The 22,788-nt window shown below is 39.3% G+C and overlaps 1 protein-coding gene across 3 annotated transcripts in view; it reads left to right on the forward strand.

Moving 5' to 3' along the window:
- The window catches only part of LOC135116433 (N-lysine methyltransferase KMT5A-A-like), a 67,089-nt gene that overhangs the window by 34,236 nt on the left and 10,065 nt on the right, over nt 1–22,788 (forward strand). For 2 of the 3 annotated variants that reach the window (XM_064033890.1, XM_064033889.1), the window contains 3 exons: nt 576–627; nt 827–945; nt 12,729–12,919. In XM_064033890.1, coding sequence (XP_063889960.1) covers nt 576–627; nt 827–945; nt 12,729–12,919 — 362 coding nt within the window. The remainder of the gene's footprint in view (nt 1–575; nt 628–826; nt 946–12,728; nt 12,920–22,788) is intronic. The other variant, XM_064033891.1, reaches the window with a different exon arrangement.

Consider the following 22,788-nt stretch of genomic DNA (forward strand, 5'->3'; position numbering starts at 1 on the left):
TGTAAAACTAGTGACTGCTTCCCTTTAAGAATGCTCCTGGGGCTCTCAAAATCTTGTTTAAGTAGAGGAAAACTGCATGTACAGGATTACTAACATCTTATTCATCAGTAAAAAAAAAATAAATAAATAAATAAATAAAATAGAATAAAGAAAAAAGTGATAACACTGCTTCTCATCATCACCTCTGTTATTTGAATTTGTGGTTGGCAGCAGTCCAGGTAAAAGTGGAACCATGGAAACTGAAATTGTGGTTAATGAGGGATGACTTGTAGTATAGATAGTCTTCTACTTGTGAACTTGGGTGCTGTGGTTAATGAGGGATGACTTGTAGTATAGATAGTCCTCTACTTGTGAACTTGGGTGCATGCGAACCAAGTTGTCCTAAAGTTCACAGTTATTGTGTAAGCATTATTCTCATATCTCCTAAATGGTAGCAGCAGGAGCAAGAGTTATGGAAGTCAAACAATAGCAATCTCATGCTGTACCTGTGTACCCACACAAGATCATTGGAACATGCTTTGTGCACCTACACAAAACTTGTGTTCTTGTGATTGTTTTCTTCCTTTTTCTCAAAGGGGGTGGCAGTGCAGGCTGAGATGGGTCACAAGCAGGACAGAGACAGAATTGGTCAGTCATGCTCGACATTCAATGTCGAGCATTTTAGTTCAATGCCTTAGAAACCCAGTTTATTCTTCTGTTGACTCAACATAGCCTTCCTGATAATTATACCCTCTTCATTGACATGCAGTTGTTTTCTTCTTCTGCAGTGAACATCCTTGATTTGTCCTTTACAGTTTCTGCAAAAATTTTTATTGCCTTACATTAGAAATCCCTGGTAAGAAGCAGACACTTGAGTTTCCCCTCACTGTTATTTGGCTGACAGAAGTCATCATACATCTGGCAACTCAGGCATCTCTGGACATCCACACACATCACACTTTCATGGTCAGTGCTCCATTAGCTGTAGCAGAGAGGGAATATATGCTGATCTGTTCCATGCCAGAATCATGTATTTGCAATTCTTGTTGCTGCTGCAGTTTTTTACAGGTTTGTTCAGATGATTGCAGGCAGCCTTTCTAATGAAGAAAAGGCTAGAATTTTGGTCTGGAGCAGGGGTTCCCAACCTGGGGTACATGTACTCCCAGTGGTACATTTGCACTTTTCAGGGGGTACATTGGGTCACAGAGAATAAGTACCACTGTGCAATATGTGATGGTGTAATCTGCAGTCAGATTACATGATATTGTGATATATATATATATATATATATATATATATATATATATATATATATATATATATATATATATATATATATATATATATATATATATATAATTATTTTTTTTGAGCAGAATTTTCATCTAAATTATATCAAGAGTAGGGAAAATACCCTTTGGTTTTCACTATTATGGAACTTACAGTTGCTGCAATCAGTGCTGGGCCTGAAAGAATCAGGTGCAGAGCATAATGATCATTATGGATAATTGTGAGAAAGATACGTATGTCATGGATCAAGATATTTTATAAATTACTTGAGTTTAGTTTACTGATGTTATCATCTTTAAGATTCCTGTGCAGTCTACACATAAAAATTTCATAATAAAGTAATATCAAAATATTACAATTCCACCTTTATTATTAATTTATTTTTGGGTACATGTGAGCCTATAAAAATATCCAAGGGATATAGAGGAACAAAAAGGTAAGGTTGAGAACCCTTGGTCTGGAGGAATGAAAATATCACTATGAAAGAAATTGTCAGGTGTACAGGTTGGAGTGAGAGGACTATGAGATGTGTGGTTCCTGCTGCTTGGGACCTTCCTCTGCTCATGGTCCCACCTCATAAACCTGTTGCTGGGGAAAACCTGTCACTAGGAGACCAAGGAAAACTTTTAAGGATAGTGACAAGATTTTGAAGCATGAATTATTAAAAGATCCATGACTTATAGCCAGTCAGCTGAAGAAAACTCATCTCAAACTGTTGTAGAATGTCTCAGAACCGACAATACATCACAGTCTTCAGGAGGAGCTTGACCTTCCCACATTCAAGCTTCCTCAGAAACTGCTGCTCACCAAGGTGTTGGGAAAGAAAAGACTTGCTTTTGCCCACAAATATAAGAGTTGGATCGAAGAGCAGTGGAGTTAGGTGCTTTTTAGTGATGAAGCACCTTCAGGTGCATCAGATCACAGCCTGGAATGATCAGATGACCACAGAATTCTGACCATCACGTGCTTCAGTAAATGGGAAAAAACTGTGAAACATCCAGACAGTGGGATGGTGTGGGGAGCTTTTAGTGGTGCTTGGGGATGTGCAGGCCTGTATTTAAAAAAAAAAATCATTTATTTATTTATTTATTTATTTATTTATTTTTCCTAATGATGTGAGCTGATATTTATGTTTGGTGCTGGATGATCACATGCTCTTTTTTTTCATGATTTACATAGGTGACTCGCTTTCATGTATAATGGTGCACCATGCCATAAGGCAAAAAAGTGATGAAGTGGCTGGAAGAACATGACATATAGCTTGATTGGCCAGATTTAAATCCAATTGAGAACTGTTGGAGTCGTATGAAGGAACAGCTTGCAACATTTGACACATCTTTGGTACCATGGCTGACTGATGAAGTCAAAAGAAACTGTGGACCACTGACATGGACCTTAATTATTTCAAGAAACTTGCTGATCTTATGCTCAGGAGACTCAAGATGGTTATCCTTATTTACACAGTTCCATGAATCAACTTCTCTTTGTGGAAAACTATTCTTTTTGATATCTCTTCTACAAATTTCCTTTTTCAGCTTGTTTCCATGTCCTTTACTGTCTCTCACATCTCACGTCACAATGTCGTTGCTGTCTAGCTTTTTCAGTCCTTCCTTCAGTCTATATATCATAATTAAGTCTCCTCTCTCCCTTCTTTGTTCCAGAGTTGGAAGGTTTAGTTTTTGTAGTCTCATTTCGTATCTCTCTTTACTAAAGTTTGGGATAATTTCTTCATCCAGATTTGCAAATGCAGTTCTTATATTCCTTAGCAAATTCATTGTTTTCTCAGCAATCTTGTTTATTTGGTACTCAGCTGTTAATTTGTCTGCTACTATCACTCCAAGATCTTTTTCCTCTATTCTTTTTTACTAATATAGTAATCTCCCGACTTGCAATCACCAGATGGTCTTTTTTTACTCTTCCCAAATTCCAATAAGCTACATTTTGCATTAAAATTCATTTCCCATTTACAGCTCCATTTTTCAATCTGGTTCAAATCTTGTTGTAAAGTTTTCTGATCTTCCTCTGTTTCTAATTTTTTATTTTTTATTTATTTATTTATTTTCCCCCATCAATTTAGCATTATCGACAAATAAACTCATATAGCTGGTGATCCCTTCTGCCATATCATTAATGTACACAGCAAACATGACTGGATCCAGTACAGAACCTTGAGGTACTTCACTTGCTACTTTTCTCCAAGATGACTTTTGATCTTTAATAACTGTTCTCATTTCTCTATTGCTTAGGAAGTCTTCCATCCACTTCAAGAGTCCCTCTATCACCCCACCAATGCTCTTTATCTTCCACTGGAGTCTCGTATGTGGCACCTTGTCAGAGGTCTTTTTCAAATTCAGGTAGATACCATCTACCCATCCATCTTGCTCTTGTACTATGTCAATTTTTTTTCGAGTGAAGACGAATCAAATTAGTTGTACATGATCTCCCTCTATGAAATCCGAATTACCTATTAGTTATCATGCCATTTTCTTCCAAGAATTTCATCCATATATCTTTCACAATTCATTCACATATTTTTGCCACAAATGATGTTAATGTCTTTTTTATACCCCCCTCTATATATTGGTACAATATCAGCCTTTTTCCAGTCACTTGGTACCTTGCTGTCATGTAATGAATGCTCTGCAATATGATTGTATTTTGTCTGCCAACTGACTATTGCATTTCTTTAAAATCCAGTTTGATATACCATATGGTCCCTGTGCTTTTATCTACTTCTAACTTATGCATCATTCCCTGTATTTCATTGATAGTTACATTAATTTCTTCAAGAAAGTTAACTGCTGCTCCTTCACTTTCTTGTATTATAAACTCCCTTTTTTTTGTGAAGACTGACTGAAAGGCATCACTCATCACCTCCACCATATCCTCAACCTCTTCGTATTCTTTGCCATCCGCCTCTAATTTTTCAATTATTTCCTTTCGTTGTACTTTATGTTGATATGTCTGTAGAACAGTTTTGGGTGGTCTTTGCATTTATCTTTTATTTTTATATCTTTCTCATTTTCTATGCTCTTCTCTTCATATCTTAACATATTAATGTCTTTTTGTTTTCTACTCGGCCCAAAAGTTTTGTCTTCTCTTTCATTTTTTTCCAAGCAGTATCTCTTTCTTTTTTTGATATTTCACATCTATTAAACCAGTCCAACTTCTCTTCCTCTTACTTTTGGAATATATCTTTGCACTTCATTATATATTTTGACAAATTCTTTCCATTTCTTTTCCACTCTCCTTACTTCTTTAAGCTTAGTCCAGTCAGTTTCTTCAAAGTATTTCTTAAGTTTATCAAATTTTCCTTTCTTATAATTGAATCTTCCAATCCTATGGTTTCCTAATTCTTCTTTAAATTCTTTTAAGGTTAGTTCTATTACCACATGGTCACTTTCTCCTATTGTATAGTTGTATTCCATATAATCAATAATTTCTGGTTCTTTAGTAAATACTAAATCTAGTCTTGTTGATTCTTCTTTTTCTCTGAATCTTGTATTTTCTTTAACCCACTGGATAAGTGTGTTTTCCATTGCCAATATCAAGAGTCTGTATCCCCATGATGTGACCCCTCCTGTGGTTGTCAAATCTTCCCAACAAACTTCTTTGCAGTTAAAATCTCCTAGCAGTACTACCCTGTCATTCTTACTCATTAATATATCCAACCTCCTGTGTCTTAGGTGGGACATATGCCACAACAAAGGTCCTTAGACCATTTCCTGCCTGTTTTATCTTCACTTCAATCATTTTCTCGTTTTATTCTCTAAAAAACACTTCTTTTACTTGTAGCTCTTTCCTTGTCAACATCATTACTCCACCACCCTGGTTCTTTTTCTATTCTTTATCCACATGTACTTCTCTTCACCAATATTAACTGCAGTAATTTCATCACTTAATTTAGATTCAGTAATTCCCATAATGTGAGGCTTATTTTCTCTTAGGGAATTATTTAACTCTTCTTGTGCTGATAATATTTCATTGATATTGGTATATGCCACCTTAAGCTCTTTCAGCCCTTCTCCCTGTTTCTTATAAACTACTTATTTCCATGTCTTTTACTTTCCAATAGTTTCTTAATCTCTTAATCAGTTTGTTCCCCATTTTTTCCCTTTGCCTGATTCAACATATCGTTTATTTTCTTTTTTTCCTCTTCACTTAAGTCTTTTCTTATCCATCTTCACATCTCATCTCTAGCTAAAACAGCTTCTATGAAGTTAGGCATTCTGAGATGTCTCCGCCAGTTTTTCTCACCCCCCCAGCTGCTAACTCTGTACAAGGGCCTTATCCGTCCATGTATGGAGTATGCTTCACATGTCTGGGAGGGTTCCACTCATACTGCTCTGCTAGACAGGGTGAAATCAAAAGCTTTTCGTCTCATCAACTCCTCAACTCCTCTAACTGACTGCCTTCAGCCTCTCTCACCGCCACAATGTTGCATCTTTAGCTGTCTTCTACCGCTATTTTCATGCTAACTGCTCTTCTGATCTTGCTAACTGCATGCCTCCCCTCCTCCCGCGGCCTCGCTGCACAAGACTTTCTTCTTTCTCTCACCCCTATTCTGTCCACCTCTAACACAAGAATTAACCAGTATTCTCAATCATTCATCCCTTTCTCTGGTAAACTCTGGAACTCCTTGCCTGCTTCTGTATTTTCATCTTTCTTGAATTACTTCAAGAGGAAGTTTCAAGACACTTATTCATCAATTTTTGACTACTGCTTTGACCCTTTTATGGGACTGGCATCTCAGTAAGCATTTTTTTCTTATTGGATTTTTGTTGCCCTTGGCCAGTGTCCCTCCTACATAAAAATATATATATATATATATATATATATATATATATATATTATTTATTTATTTTTTTGACAGTTTCCAGTCACTAGACAGTACTGTTTCAGCCGCAATTTGAGATCTAAATCAAACTTTGATTGGCCTGTTACCTCCTTCCACATATTTGCCAATTCTTGTCACTTCTTCAATCTCTTCCACTGTGCCGTCACTTTCCTCAACAGCTTGACTAATCCCTTTCTTGACTGACTCTATCAAATTTCTCTCTTTGATATTTGATAGGTTTCACTTCATCCTCGACACCAAACACTACTACACGTTTTTTTTTTTTTATTGTGTCCCTAACCAACTTCTCCTTTTGCTTGATTACTTTCAATGTAGAATTTTCCACCTCTTCCTTCAACTGTATTTCCATTATGTCTTTGATATTCACCTTCTCTTCCTGCTTTTTTGTCCAATCCTGTTACCTTTTATTAATTTCATTGACGTTTTCTGCATTTACATTTACTTTCTTAACACAGTCCTTAACTTTCTCCGCATAACTGCCACAGCTTTTCCTTAATTCATGACTTTCTCTTTCTACAGAAGTTACCCTAACCGTCAATTCATGCATATTTTTCTCAAGCATCAGAAGCTTTCTAAACAGTCATTCTTGGTATTTTTGTTTCTCCTGTTCTAAAACCTTGGAAATCCTTCATACCTGGACTATTATGTACTTCTAACCAACTCTTCATTCTGTCTTCATCTTCATTGGCCATTTGTATACACTTATCAGCTGTTCCGCCTTTTGTTTGGGCGTCACCACTCTCCGCCATTTCTCGCCATTTCTCGTGTGTGTGTGTGTGTGTGTGTGTGAAAGTAGGAGCAATCCAGAGAATTGCTAAATAGAGTGAAAGTGATAGAGAATGAAAATGGAATTATATGAGAGTAAGAAAGTATGAAGGGAAAATTACATAAAATGAATAAGGGGGAGTGAGAGAGAGGGCAAGATATCACTCCCTTGTGCCTTATCTCTGACAGATAGGGGGAGGGGAGGTGACAGGGTGGGAGGTTTGAGACAAAAGGGAGAGGAAAGAAACAATGGGAGGAAGGGACATATGGGGGAAGGAGAGAGAGAGAGAGAGAGAGAGAGAGAGAGAGAGAGAGAGAGAGAGAGAGAGAGAGAGAGAGAGAGAGAGAGAGAGATATGGAAGATATGGGTGGGTGGGATAGATAAAGGGAGGGAGGAAATGGCGAGAGATGGGGGAAAGGAGCAGGGAAGGGAGAGGGGAGGAGGAATGCTAGAGGAACTGACCACTTGATCAGGCAGTAGACACCTGCCGAAACGATAATTACTCCCAGTGAGGTCTAAAGCACTGTTCAGGGGGTGCTGTGAATTTATCATTAAACCCAGCCATGACCTCACTGAACGTTTCCCTTTGTGCCTCACAACAAAAGGGGGCAGTCACAGCCTGCCCTCTAAAGACAACTCTCTTCCTCCACACAAAACTACAAGCACCTAATAACACACACACCCTTCATTCAAAAATTTTAAAATCATCATGGCGACTCCTACACCAGCCTCGGAGTCCCCATCTGGGGAGGGGACCATAAATGTCCCCAGGTCGGACTGCCTTTCTGTCGACGACCCTAAGTGTCTTGACACCCCCGTCAACTTTTTCTTCATTAACTTCTGCAACATTCGCGGTCTAAGATCTAATTTTCAATCTGTAGAACACCACCTCTCCTCTTCTAAACCTCATCTTCTTTTCCTCACTGAAACTCAGGTGTCTGAGGAAACTGACAGTAGCCCCTTTTCTGTTTCCTCCTACTTTCTCTATCCTCATTTTCGATCCAAAGCTGGATGCTGCGTTTATGTGCGCAATGACTTAACCTGCTCTCGTGCCCACGCTCTTGAATCTTTCGAGTTTTCCACCATCTGGCTACGACTACAGAGTCACTCTCATACTAAATTTATCTGTGCTGTATACCTCTCTCCTAACTCCTCTGACTATAAGAAATTCTTTGACTACTTAACTTCCAAAGTGGAGCACATTCTGACCCTCTTCCCTTTTGCAGAGATCTCCATTCTTGGAGATTTCAATGTTCACCATCAGCTTTGGCTTTCCTCTCCCTTCACTGACCATCCTGGTGAACTAGCCTACAACTTTGCTATCCTCCATGACCTAGAGCAATTGGTGCAACACCCTACTCGCATTCCTGACCGTCTTGGAGATACGCCCAACATTCTTGACCTTTTCCTGACCTCTAATCCTTCTGCTTATGCTGTCACCCTTTCTTCTCCGTTGGGCTCCTCCGATCACAATCTCATATCTTTATCTTGTCCTATCACTCCAATCCCTCCTCAGGATCCCCCTAAGCGAAGGTGCCTCTGGCGTTTTGCCTTTGCCAGTTGGGGGGACCTGAGGAGGTATTTTGCTGATTTTCCTTGGAATGACTACTGCTTCCATGTCAGAGACCTGTCTTTGTGTGCTGAGCGCATAACAGAGGTGATAGTGTCTGGCATGGAGGCGTACATTCCTCACTCTTTTTCTCGTCGTAAACCTTCTAAACCTTGGTTTAACACAGCTTGTTCTCGTGCTATACATGATAGAGAGGTGGCCCACAAAAGCAACTTAAGCCTTCCATCACCAGAATCTCATGCACTTTATATTTCTGCCCGGAACCATGCCAAGTCTGTTCTCCAACTAGCCAAAAACTCCTTCATTAACAGAAAATGTCAAAACCTTTCAAGATCTAACTCCCCTCGTGATTTCTGGCATCTAGCCAAAAATATCTCCAATAACTTTGCTTCTTCTTCTTTCCCTCCTCTACTTCAACCAGATGGCACCACTGCTATCACATCTATTTCTAAAGCTGAACTCTTTGCTCAAACCTTTGCTAAAAACTCTACCTTGGACGATTCTGGGCTTGTTCCTCCCTCTCCTCCACCCTCTGACTACTTCATGCCACGTATTAAAATTCTTCACAATGATGTTTTCCATGCCCTCGCTGGCCTAAACCCTCGGAAGGCTTATGGACCTGATGGGGTCCCTCCTATTGTTCTCCGAAACTGTGCCTCCGTGCTTGCACCTTGCCTAGTCAAACTCTTTCAGCTCTGTCTGTCAACATCTACCTTTCCTTCTTGCTGGAAGTTTGCCTACATTCAACCTGTTCCTAAAAAGGGTGACCGTTCTAATCCCTCAAACTACCGTCCTATTGCTTTAATTTCCTGCCTATCTAAAGTTTTTGAGTCTATCCTCAACAGGAAGATTCTTAAACATCTATCACTTCACAACCTTCTATCTGATCGCCAGTATGGGTTCCGTCAAGGCTGATCTACTGGTGATCTTCTGGCTTTCCTTACTGAGTCTTGGTCATCCTCTTTTAGAGATTTTGGTGAAACTTTTGCTGTTGCCTTGGACATATCAAAAGCTTTTGATAGAGTCTGGCACAAAGCTTTAATTTCCAAACTACCCTCCTACAGTTTCTATCCTTCTCTCTGTAACTTCATCTCAAGTTTCCTTTCTGACCGTTCTATTGCTGCTGTGGTAGACGGTCACTGTTCTTCTCCTAAATCTATTAATAGTGGTGTTCCTCAGGGTTCTGTCCTGTCTCCAACTCTCTTCTTATTATTCATTAATGATCTAAACCAAACTTCTTGTCCTATCCATTCCTACGCTGATGATACCACCCTGCACTTTTCCACGTCTTTTCATAGACGTCCAACCCTTCAGGAGGTAAACATAGCACGCAGGGAAGCCACAGAACGCCTGACTTCTGATCTTTCTAAAATTTCTGATTGGGGCAGAGCAAACTTGGTATTGTTCAATGCCTCAAAAACTCAATTCCTCCATCTATCAACTCGACACAACCTTCCAGACAACTATCCCCTCTTCTTCAATGACACTCAATTGTAACCCTCTTCTACACTGAACATCCTCGGTCTGTCCTTTACTTATAATCTGAACTGGAAACTTCACATCTCATCTCTAGCTGAAACAGCTTCTATGAAGTTAAGTGTTCTGAGACGTCTCCGCCAGTTTTTCTCACCCCACCAGCTGCTAACTCTGTACAAGGGCCTTATCTGTCCATGTATGGAGTATGCTTCACATGTCTGGGGGGGTTCCACTCATACTGCTCTTCTAGACAGGGTGGAATCAAAAGCTTTTTGTCTCATCAACTCGTCTCCTCTAACTGACTGTCTTCAGCCTCTCTCTCACCGCCGCAATGTTGCATATCTAGCTGTCTTCTACCGCTATTTTCATGCTAATTGCTCTTCTGATCTTGCTAACTGCATGCCTCCCCTCCTTCCGCGGCCTCGCTGCACAAGACTTTCTTCTTTTTCTCCCCCCTATTCTGTCCACCTCTAATGCAAGAGTTAACCAGTATTCTCAATCATTCATCCCTTTCTCTGGTAAACTCTGGAACTCCCTGCCTGCTTCTGTATTTCCACCTTCCTATGACTTGAATTCCTTCAAGAGGGAGGTTTCAAGACACTTATCCACCAATTTTTGACCACTGCCTTGACCCTTTTACGGGACTGGCATTTCAGTGGGCATTTTTTTTATTGATTTTTGTTGCCCTTGGCCAGTGTCCTTACATAAAAGAAAAAAAAAAAAAGAATAAGAGAACCACATTCGAATTGGAGGACAAAATTTGTTTCCCAACCCTGTTCAAATTGGGAGTTATTTGACTTGAAGGACATCTGAATCATAAGGTACTTTTGTATTTTGAACTAGTGTAACTTACATGTGTATATGTGTGTGTGTGTGTGTGTGTGTGTGTGTGTGTGTGTGTGTGTGTGTGTGTGTGTGTGTGTGTGTGTGTACACATACATACATACATATATACATACATATATACATACATATACATATATATACAGTCACCCTTCCACATCACGCATTATTGAGACCACCCATGGTGCACGTTACTTGAACATATGGGGTTAATTCTAATTGGTTCTGCGACTCAAGATCCACAAGATTCCCGCAATTTTGACATTCAATACAGTACAGTACACAAGTAAAGCTAATGTGGGACAAAAAACATGTGTTGTCAAACCTTTTATTGTTGAAAAGGAAGGTAAAAAAAAAGTGGTAGAATATAGTTGTAAAGTATATCAATATCTTTTCATGTGTGGAGGCTTTCTTCATGTTGTACACCTGCCAGTACTGCTTGACTTGCTGCTCTAACTCAGTCATGATGTCCTCCCCTCCCTTCTTTCTTTTCACTGTTGACTAGTTGTTGGGTTTCTTTTTCAGTTTTTTGTTGCAAGCCTCATCTTCCTAAACTGTTTCCTGGAGTAGGCAACCTTAACACAAAATTATCTCCATGTCCAGGGGCTGGATGAACAATGTTGTATTAGGGATCAAATTCCACACGGACATTGGGATGTGCTGAGTGAAGAGTGGAGGGTGACCAGGCACATTGTCTAGCAGCAGAAGAACATTGAAAAGAATGTTACTCTCTTCACAAAATTTCTCTGCATCAGGGATGAAATAGTCGAGTGAGAGTTGAGCAGACATCTTTGTAGGTTCTTGGCTGTTTGACACAATTAACAACTGTTGGTTCATTCTGCAAGATCCGGAGGTATTTGTGGTGAACAGTATGGTATAGCGCTCCTGTTGCTTCCTTCTTACTTTTGTTGACTGCTTTCTAATAAAGGTTTGCTCTGGCAATAAAAAGCTGTTTCATCAATATTGAACATTTATTCTTGTGTGTGCTGGTCAGACTTGATCATGTCACGTAGAATATATTCTCTGGCTCTAGCAAGATCATCACTTGCTGCTTCACCAGAAATCTTGACACTACCTGTATCTTGCCTTGAAGTTTTTCATCCAGTCCTTTGAGGTATTGAATGTGGGTGGGTTTTCTCCAAACTTAAGGGCCAGTGCATGATAACAGTGCCAGTGCATGCATGATACATGGGTGTGTGTTTGTGTTTGTGCATGGGCAGAGCTAGGGTGCACAATGTGAAAGGCATACGTGCAACATGGAGGTTCAGATTCTCTCTCTCTCTCTCTCTCTCTCTTTCTCTCTCTCTCTCTCTCTCTCTCTCTCTCTCTCTCTCTCTCTCTCTCTCTCTCTCTCTCTCTCTCTCTCTCTCTCTCTCTCTCTCTCTCTCTCTCTCTCTCTCTCTCTCTCTCTCTCTCTCTCTCTCTCTCTCTCTCTCTCTCTCTCTCTCTCTCTCTCTCTCTCTCCATTTCTAATAGTTTTCTTCAAAATAATTTTTGCAGGTCTGTTTGTGGAATGGTGACAGAAGTGTGCAGTTGTGTTCTACATAATGTCTGGTTTCAAAGCAGAACTCTTTCATTGTATCTTTTTTTCAAAGAACAGCCAGAAATCGCAAGGAACCATTTTTAGAGTCTGGCAGATCTGTCTGGTTTCAAAGTAGAACCCCTTCAGTGTATGTTTTGTTCAGGGAACAGGTAGAAATCCCAGGGAGCCAATTTTAGAGAGTAGAGAGTTTAGCAGATCTGTGAAAGTCAGTGGTTTGCCTAGAAAATGGGTGTCAAGTGTGAAAAAGGGACTAGACCTGTTGTTGTCAGGCAACTGGAAGCTGACAGTGCCCTGGCTTGTTTCTGTATACTTGATCCTGGTTATAATTTCAGATAAAATATATATTGTCCAATAAGAAAATCATTGTGCTGCTTTTTTGTGCTGACTAAATGTGTTTCAACAGGTAAAGCACTTTGGAGCCAAAGGGCGTGGGGTGGTAACAACAAGGAAGTTCAAGAAGGGGGAATTTGTTGTTGAGTATATTGGAGACCTTATTGATGTAAGGGAAGCAAAAGAAAGAGAGTCAAGATATGCACAAGATGCCACTAAAGGTTGCTACAACTACTATTTTACTTTCCAAAATCAACAATACTGGTAAGTTGTCATATATTGTATTTGTCTTTATATCTGTTTGTTTTTATATAAATTTCAGTATAGTAATTAGTAATTATTTTATTTATATATCCATTTATTTATATCTACATATTTTTCTTCTTATCAGTAATTAAAAATGTGAAACTATTCCACATGGTGAAAATCTGACTCGGGTTTTTCCTCTCATCAGTAATAAAAAAATGTGAAACTATTCCACATGATGAAAATCTGACTCAGGGTGTGAAACTCCTGGCCTGTAGGCCAATTGTTTCCTGTGGGATTCTCTAAAGTGCCCTGTGAGATGCCAAATGATTTTTTAAATCTATACTATAATTGTTTTAGTTGAGGAAACTATTAAACTGCTAAAGTGAAACATAATAACATTTGCTATTACTTATATGACGATTATTTATTTTGCATTAAAATTGCTAGCAATAATGGTCTTTTATTGCTATTATAAATAAATTAATATGACAAATCTGTTTGAAGGAGACAACCATGTTAGTGCTGGTATCTGAACACACAAGCTGCTTATGATAAAAAAAAAAAAAAAAAAAAAACAGATCTCATATGTGCTGTCCTCTGACTTGTCTGCTACAAGTATTGGGCTGGGGAGGAAGAGACGGATGTGAGCTATTTGCAAGTAGGTTTGTTGATTATTCAATTATGTTAAGGTTTGTTGTTGTTTGGACAAGGTTTGTTACTGATTTTTTTTTTTTATGTCATGTGGGTTGTATGGCTGGGTGTGATGTGTATTTGTAGTGTCATGTGATTATGTACTTTGGCTAGGAGTGAGAGGGGTTGTGTTGTGGCTGGATATATGTGTGATTTCTTAAAATTAATTATTATTTATTTACTTATTTATTTATTTATTTATTTTTATGTATGTATGGCTGTCAATATTATTGTGTGGCTGGATGTGATGTGCAGTTTCATGTGGTTTTCTGTTGTATGACTGATATGGGTTTTTGTGTGGCTCTTGTGATACAAATGATGTGGGGTGTGGCTGGAAGTGATATGGATTATTGAGTAATTGGATGTGGTATGTACCATTGTATAACTGGTGTGATGAGGGTCATGAAGTGGCTTTGTGTCCATGGTGTGGCTGGGTGCTATGTGTAGTGTGCTGCGATTGGATGGTAAATGTGGTGTGATGTGGAGGGTGAGATGTGGCTAAGTGTTATGTTGGTTGTGATATGACTGAGTGTGATAAGGGTTGTGTTGCTGGTTGTGGTGTGTGGTTTTGTGATAGTGTGGCATGAGTGGGTGTGATATGAGTTGTTTGGCTGGGTGTGACATGATGTGATGTGGCTTTGTGTGGTGTTGCTGAATCTTTTGTGATAATTAGTGTTGTGTTTATTATGCAAGACCAATTTTACATGTGTAAGACTAGATGAAACTTAATGATATATTCTTGGTACACTAGGAAAACCAGCAAAATAAATTACAAACCTCACTCTTAACAGTATGTATTTATGAAATCATTTATGAGCCTTGAGACCTTAACAAAGTCCATAATTGGCCCTCTAGATTATTTAAGTCTGAAAACTATGGTCAAAGTAAAAGCAGTGGGTATGAGAATTTTGTGCTTTTACAAGATATTTGAAACATTTATTCTTAGCTAGCAGTTGCATATACAATTGGAAATATTTGATAAATTTAACATCTTTTGCAGCTAGCTTATATGAAGCAAAGCTTTTCAGGCAATAATAGTGATATTAACAGGAATTAGAGGTGAAATATTCTTTGGCTCAGACTAAAGGTATCTGAATGGGTGTAGATGTACAAGGGAAAGTGCAGTTGCCAGTTGTCGCCTCACAATGTCTTTTGAGGTTGGTGGCGAGAGACTCGTGTGAAGGATGTGTAATGATAAGAAAACTGAGTTAAATGGAATAGTTAACTGGAGTAGTGAAGTTGTGCAAGAGGAGGACTAAGCCGTAGAGAGGTAGTGAGGGTCATCTTTATGTGGTAAAGTTGATGACGCTGCACAAAGGGTAGATAAGACAGGGTTTCTGATGACGCTGTAAAGAAATGGGTCACCTGTGGTCACATATCTTGTCCAGCAGTCTCAGAAGGGGGCAGATTGTGACCAGTCTTCAGAGAGAGAGGTGTTACAGACTCAACCCTGATGTCTCCACAAACCCTAGACCCTCAAACACTGACCCTCAGTCGTTAATTGCATTGAAGCGACTAAACAACTGGGTTGTTGGTCATCCTGAATCCCTACACTCATGATGCGATTACATTTAACGACTATGGGTCTTCCACATATTGGAGAAGAGAAGCAAGGATTGCAGATGGAGCAGAGCATCTGCCTGGCTGCCTGGTGGAGGAGTGTGTGTGTACATGTGTACACTCTACTCCCTAGTGGGTGGGACACGAGTTGGCCGGGGAGCCCCACATGGTGATCTGTCTAACAGGCTGACCAGTGTTTGTGCATTCCACTGCCCGGCAGGCAGGGCATGAGTCAACCAAGAAACCTCATACACTGATCTGCCATCCTGCAACTGAGTACATGTGTGCGTATGTGTGTCCTGCCCAGCAGGTGGAACATTGGTGAGGTCGGAACCATTTGTTTATATGTGAAAATATACTATAAGAGACTGTGGGCCTTGAATAGCGAAGACAGAAACACCAAACAGGCCTCGATTAGTGAGGACAGAAATACCAAACGGGTCTCGATTAGCGAGGACAGAAACACCAAATGGATCTCAATTAGTGAGGACAGAAACATGAGATGGGCCTCAATCAGCGAGGACAGAAACACTAAATGGGCCTTGGCTAGCGAGGACATGTGAAAAGTCCACAATGATGATTGCTGTATTGTGTTGCAAGTTTGTATGTTAATTAGGAAGTGGTATTTTGTGTTGCAACAAAATCTTTGGGCCCTTAAACACATACAACGAACAAGGAGAAAGGGAAGTTGCACCTAGCAGTGTAGATAATGTATGTCCGCTGGAGTTAGCTGATGTCAATGATGCAGCAAACAAGGCAGAATCCATAACTGGTAATCTCATCTCAGAGGATGACACCAAGGGTCAGCATTTTGAGACTTGTGGTGTGAAAGGGGCAGCAGAGGCAAATGCACCACTGGATTCAGTAAACACACCCATTATGAGTGAGTTCCCTAAGGCTATGGTGAAGCTGCTGACACTTATGGGAGATTTTGTGGAATCCATTAAAGATATGAAGTGTGGTTGTTGCAAAGTCAAGAAGTGCTGCATCAGCTCTCCAGCCCCAAGTGTTGAGCATTTGTATCTTCAAGTGATGAGGACACACAGGTTTGCTATAAAAAACCTTGTGCCTTGTCTGGTGAGGACAGAAACACCCAACGAGTCTCAATCAGCAAGGACAGAAACACCAAATGGGCCTTAATCAGTGAGGACAGAAACACCAAACGGGCCTTGATCAGCGAGGACAGGAACACTCAATGAGCTTTGATCAGCGAGGACAGAAACACCAATTGGACCTTGATCAGTGAGGACAGAAACACCAAATGAGCCTCGATCAACAAGGACAGAAACACCAAACAAACCTTGATCAATGAGGACAGAAATACCAAATGAGCCTTGATCAATGAGGACAGAAACACTAAACGGGCCTCGATCAGCAAGGATAGGAACACTAAACAGGCCTTGATCAATGAGGACAAACATTAAACAGGCCTCAGTCAGTGAGGACAGAAACATTAAACAGGCCTTGGTCAGCAAGGACAGAAACACTAAATGGGCCTTGATCAGTGAGGACAGAAATGCTAAACAGGGCTTTATCAGAGAGGACAAACATTAAACTGGCCTTGTCAAGCAAGGACAGACACACTCAATGGACCGCAATCAGCTAGGACAGAAACACCAAATGCGCCTCATCTAGTAAAGACACAGAGTGAATATGCCTTGTCAAGCAAAGACAGAAGCACAGGACACAATAAGAAAGCACAGTGCAGGATACAGACAAGCTTCAAGGGAAGCTCAAGCTAATCCACACATGAGGATGAGTCTTCGGGTGATGAGGATCAGTTACTGGACAAGAGTGGAAGGCATGCAAAATGCTTAAGGACAAGGAATGGACATAGAGTGCACCATGGCATACCAACAGGTTGGCAACATACACAGAAGGAACAGGGCTTGAATAATGTTCTGCTTGAGACTGTCAGGTTAATTCATGCTGAACTCCCCAAGCTCCAGGCAGGCGACTTTAAGAATTATTGGACCTTTAAGAGGCAGTTCCAGGAATTTTATCTTTACTCATTGGCCTCAGACACATACAAGCTCACTGGCTATTTGCCAGCTGTTCTGAGGAGGTGCAAGACATGATTAGAGCACTGCATGGCTCTACCAGCAAATTGGGGCCTCAAGATGGCTTTACAGATCTTTGACAAAAGATTTGGTGATGATAAGATGTATATGAACCAAGTGAGGAAAACTGATGAAAGGACCTGTGATTGGGGAAAATGACTTTCAAGCCCTTTCTACCTTGTGTGGCCAACCATCTTATATCTTCTTCACTGAGAATCTTGGCAAACTACATGAGGTTGGTGATACCTCAACAATAAGAGATATTCTGTTGAGACGATGATCCCATGCAGGCTTGATGGACTGCTTGGTGGACTGGGAAAAGGAGCAAATGCACCCAGTACATAAAGGTCTTGCTCTTTTTTTTTTTTTTTTTTTTTTTTTTTTTTTTTTTTTTTTTGAAGAATGAAACAAAGAGAGTAGAAAATGCACTAATGTTAAGGGAACAGCATGGCATAACAGTAAAAATGTTACGTGGAGCAGAACAGAAGACCTAACAAAACACAACATTGACTCAAGGGACAGTTGCTTCAACAGCCAACATGAAGAGTGAACCAAACCCCAGAGTTAGACAACATGTTCAAGAGACATCCCTAACCACCCATGCTGAGGCTCCCTTAGGTTATGGGGGAAGTATATTGAAAAGCAACAGGTGCTGCCTCTGTAGTGATAGTCATGGTACCCCTTCATGTCCAACATTCTAACTCCTGCCAATGGCGCATCACAAGCGAGTTGTAAAGGCCCAAAGAAGATATTTTGTCTGTCTCGGGGATTTTTCATATGGTGAAGGATTGCAAGGCTTGATCTTGTGATATAAATGATTGCAATGGTAGACACTCCAGGTGGCTCCATGGATCAGCTCCTGTGGATCAGCCCATAGGAAAGAGTGAACAATAGGGAGAAATTACGAATCGTCATCTGAGTCTGAGTGATGCTAAGCCCAGAGAATGACTAAAGTGCTAAGTTTCCTTGTAGTTGTTTGGCACACTCTGCGACCAAACAGAATGTGGAGTGTAGTCGCCAGTTGTCACCTCACAATGTCTTGTGAGGCTGGTGGCAAGAGATTCATGTGAAGGATGGGTAACAATAAAAAAACTTGGTTAAATGGAATAGTTAATTGGAGTAGTGAAGTTGTGCAAGAGGAGGACTAAACTGTAGAGAGGTAGTGAGAGTCATGTTTACATGGTAAAGTTGATGATGTTGAATGACGGGTTTCTGATGACTGAAGAGAAATGGGTTGCCTGTGGTCGCATGTCTGGTTCAGCAGCCTCAGAAGGGGGCAGATTGTGCCCAGTGTTCAGTGAGAGAGGTGTTACAGACTCAACCCTGATGTCTCCATAAACCCTAGACCCTCAAATGCTGACCATCATAGTCGTTAATTGCATTAAAGTGAATTAACAACTGGGTCGTTGGTCATCCTGAATCCCTACACTCATGACGGCGATTACAGATAGTGTTAAATTTGATTAATGAAGAAAGAGAATTAAGTAGCTAGTAGGAGGTAAAAGTTGTATGGAAGATGCATTTTGTTCATTTAATGAAAGAGGAGAAAATGGTAGAAGTAAAAATGTCATTATACATTTGGATAATGAGTGCTTATGCAAAGAGGCATTGTAAGCAATAGTCATGCTAAAATGTAGCAAAATTGCAGATAGATTTAATAATTAGGGATGTTTATGTATGGAGGTGATGTAATTATACAGATGTTTCTGATGTGTGATCCTTGCATTGAGGGCGAGATATAATAGATGAGTGGTGGAAGGCAGTTATTGTGCCAATATATAAATACAAAGGCTATAGAAATTAGTATAATGATCCTATGGGAATAATTGCAAATGTTGCAGAAAGCCATAATAGTTGTACAGCTACTGATGTAAAAGTGAGACCTGATCATATCTGACTGGTACTGCAAAATCTTAATTAGCAAAGAGATCGTTCAGCATTCAGGACTACAGATTGAACATCACTAATCCAGCACTAATTTTGGCTAGCATAATTTCAAATTTCCTAGGTTGCTGCTCTAACCTGCCACCTAGTGTTTGTTGGTTGCATAAGTAGCTGGAATCACTTCCAGAAAGGGAAGCCATCACATTTTGTTTCCTCCACCTGCTCAGTTTTAGTTCTAGCCATGGCTTCAGTGAATAAAGAAAATGCCTCTCGTTGTGTAAAACACAAACATTGTACATTATCCATAAAAAAAAAATGGTGTGTCTGTGGGAAGCATTGGTGAATTATAGAGCATTAGCTCTTTGAGACTTTATGACAAAGAAACAAAATTGTTTGGTATCTTTGCTAACAGTATCAGCTGTACTAATACTATTGATATCAACTAGAAATGAAGTACAGGTTGAGAATCAATTACCTACCCAAAATTACTGTGACCAGAAGTGTTGCAGGTTTTTGGAATATTTTCATTTGCATCTATAAAATGGAACAGCTTTGGGATGGGACCCAAGTCTAAGCATGATATCTGTTTACATTTCATAATGTAATTCATGCATATAGCCTGAATATAGTTTTACAGTGGTTGCAAAAGAAAAAAATGAAGTGTAAACATACTGTATCCATAGATTAAAGCTTCAGTGCTTGAATTACTGTCATGGGAAGTATCAAAAAGTGATAAATTGTCACACATAGCAACTCACATTCCCTGAAGATGCTATGCTCAGTTTTTAAATCACTGACATGTTGATAGTAACTGCCAGGCACAGTGGTGGAGATCTCCCATGTGTTCTGGCCATTTTCCCCATGCCTTGGCCTTCTCATTTTATTGTTCATATTTATTTCTCCTTACATTATAATGGGTCCTGGCAAGCATAACAATGAAGAACAGTGTCTTGATAGTACTATAATGGGTTTTGGCAAGCTTAACAATGAAGAACAGTGTCTTGATGGTGTTTGTTCAAGAAGGGCTCAGTAATTATGAGATTGGAAGGAAGATAGGAAGGTCAGAGGCAGCTGTCACATGGGTAGCAAAGCACCTGTAATTGGAACAGCTGTGACTGCTCAGAGAAAAGAAAGGCTCTAGGCAAAAAAAGGAAGACAGATACAAGAATAGTAAGTTGATGTATGCCTTGTAAAAGCTGAGTTTTGTTCCCTCTTTCTCTTGGTCAGAAGAGGCTTGTGAGTTGCAAGACAACAAAGCGACAGGTGTTACAAGTGCTACTGCAGCCTTCACTACTTGTGTAATGGCTGTATCTGATCTTCCCATCTTCCTTTCAGTCTCACATTTACTGAGCCCCTTGAATAAACATCATCACAGTGCTCTTTTCTTTGTTGTTAAGCTTGCCATGACCCATTATAATGTAAAGAGAATTAAAAGTGAATGATGAAATGAGGTCATGGCAAGAGGAAAACGGGGAGGAGAGTGCGGGAAAGACATCTTCCCCAACTGTGCTTGACAGTTACCATCAGTGATTCAGAAACTGAGCATAGCATTAGCATCTTCAGGACAATTTCTTACTTTTTGATACCACCCATGGCAGTAAATTGAGCATTAAAGCTCTGATCTATGGGCAAGCTGTGGTGTTTACTTTTTTTTTTTTTTTCACACCTTTCCAACACTGAAATTTTTCATTTGTGATGTGTCATGTCACCAAAAAGCTTTCAGATTTTGGAAGTTTTTGGATTTTTTATTTTAGATAAGGGATTTTCAACCCATATCAATATTGGTACAGCCCCACTCATTAATCAGCTTATATTGATTTACAGGTTATTTTAAAGGTAGGATAAGGTGGCTAACTGTTGGGTTAAGTGTATTCTCACCTAACCTCTTTGTAATCCAGCAAAATCACTAATCTTGCTTCCTACAGGTTTTACTGATGCTGGATTAGTGATGGATGACCTGTACTAGTAATATGTGTAAAATCTAACTTTGCTTTCCCAGGACTCCTCCCAAATTAAGAGGCCCAAAGTAGAAAATTATAATTGTATAATAAATGGAGTAGTGACAGATTTGAATATTTGTTTAAAAGTAAAAGGGCTGAAAGACACTGCCAACAATTAAAGAGAATGGAGCAATAGCTAGCTAAGGATAGATATGAGGTTATTATAGATAGTGTAGATTATTTTGAATGTTTCTACAAGAAGTCTTTTAGGAGAAATACAAAGTCTATATGTTCTGTCATGCTGGATGTCTTATTATAGTCAGCCAGATACCATATGTTCTTTCATGCTTGGAGGTCTTATTATAGTTGGCCAGATACTCAGTGCTATCCATATTCCAAGTGCAGATCTAGCACTTAATCCCAAACTTATTGTTAGCCTTAATAGGAACAGATCACTAATTTGATTGAAGAATAAAATGTTCCATATCATAAATTGTGAGGTTTGAAGACAATAGGAATAACATCTATAGGGCAGCCATGGAAAGATCTCATTATATAATAGTATTAAAATCATATTGTGAAATATGAGTTAAGATTTCCTTGAGAAAGGATGCAGTTATTTTACTAACAGATTACCATATGGGAAAGAACCAATTCAGCAATCAAGAGAAAGGGTTAAGTGGGAATAAAGAAAAACTAAATTGTTATAACAAGATAATGAAGAATCATTTGGTGGACTTTATAGAATGGATAGAAAGGTGAGTAAATCATGAAGTGGGACATTATCTACTGCATCATGCACTGTCTAAAGCTCCCAGTAACAATAGTGTTTAAATGCAGCTATAAAATTGATAATACTAAACTTAGTTTAAATTATTGCCTTCATACAATCCCAAACCTGGAAAAATAAGGGAATCTATAAATTAAATTAAGGATGAATTCTTATGCTTATGTAGCTGGCATCTCTGAAGGGAATAGGAGTGTAGGTTTTGCTGAATTCCTCTGACCAGAAAGCTCATAAAGACATTTCTTTAGCTACTTATAGTTTTAAATCAGTATAATTTACTTCTTACTGGAGTCCCTTTCTTCTAAATGATATCTTACAGGATAATTTTTAAAAAGCTCAGTGCCCATAGTTAGGTCATACTTTTATATGGACAATCTATAAGTAACTACCAACAATGAAGAGAAGACAAAAAAATTGCTAAGTAACCAATAAGGAGTGTAATGAAACCGGCATGCCTTTAAAGAGCTGGAATGCTAACTTTTAAATTAAGAAATATTGTTAGGTTGTAACTCATCTGACTCAACCTATATCATGGATGTCATGGAACACTTACACTGGTGAATTTGAACTTAAATGCTTTACTTTTCCACATATGGTATTAACAGAGAGGTCCTTTTTAAATGATGTCTCATCATTATTTGACTCATTGGGTTAAGCTGTATAACTTACCAAGGGAAGATGTCTATTACAGAAGGCCTGGAGAGGAAAACTTAATTAGGATACCACTCTTGGTAGAGCATATGTATAAAAATGAAAAGCATAAAGAATAGTCTTATTAAAGTGAACAAAATTCATTTTAATGGAAAAAGTTTATTCCCAAGATAACTTTCCCCGACAATTATGTTTATTTTGTGAGGTAGCAAAGATTGCTAATGGAGTTGTAACTTATTACAGATAGGCTCACTGTGCAGTTTCATGTCTTAATTTAGAGTGGCACCACTCAAAGAACACTGCCAAAGATAG

The sequence above is a fragment of the Scylla paramamosain genome, chromosome 31 (assembly GCF_035594125.1).
Source record: "Scylla paramamosain isolate STU-SP2022 chromosome 31, ASM3559412v1, whole genome shotgun sequence".
Classification (NCBI taxonomy): domain Eukaryota; kingdom Metazoa; phylum Arthropoda; class Malacostraca; order Decapoda; family Portunidae; genus Scylla; species Scylla paramamosain.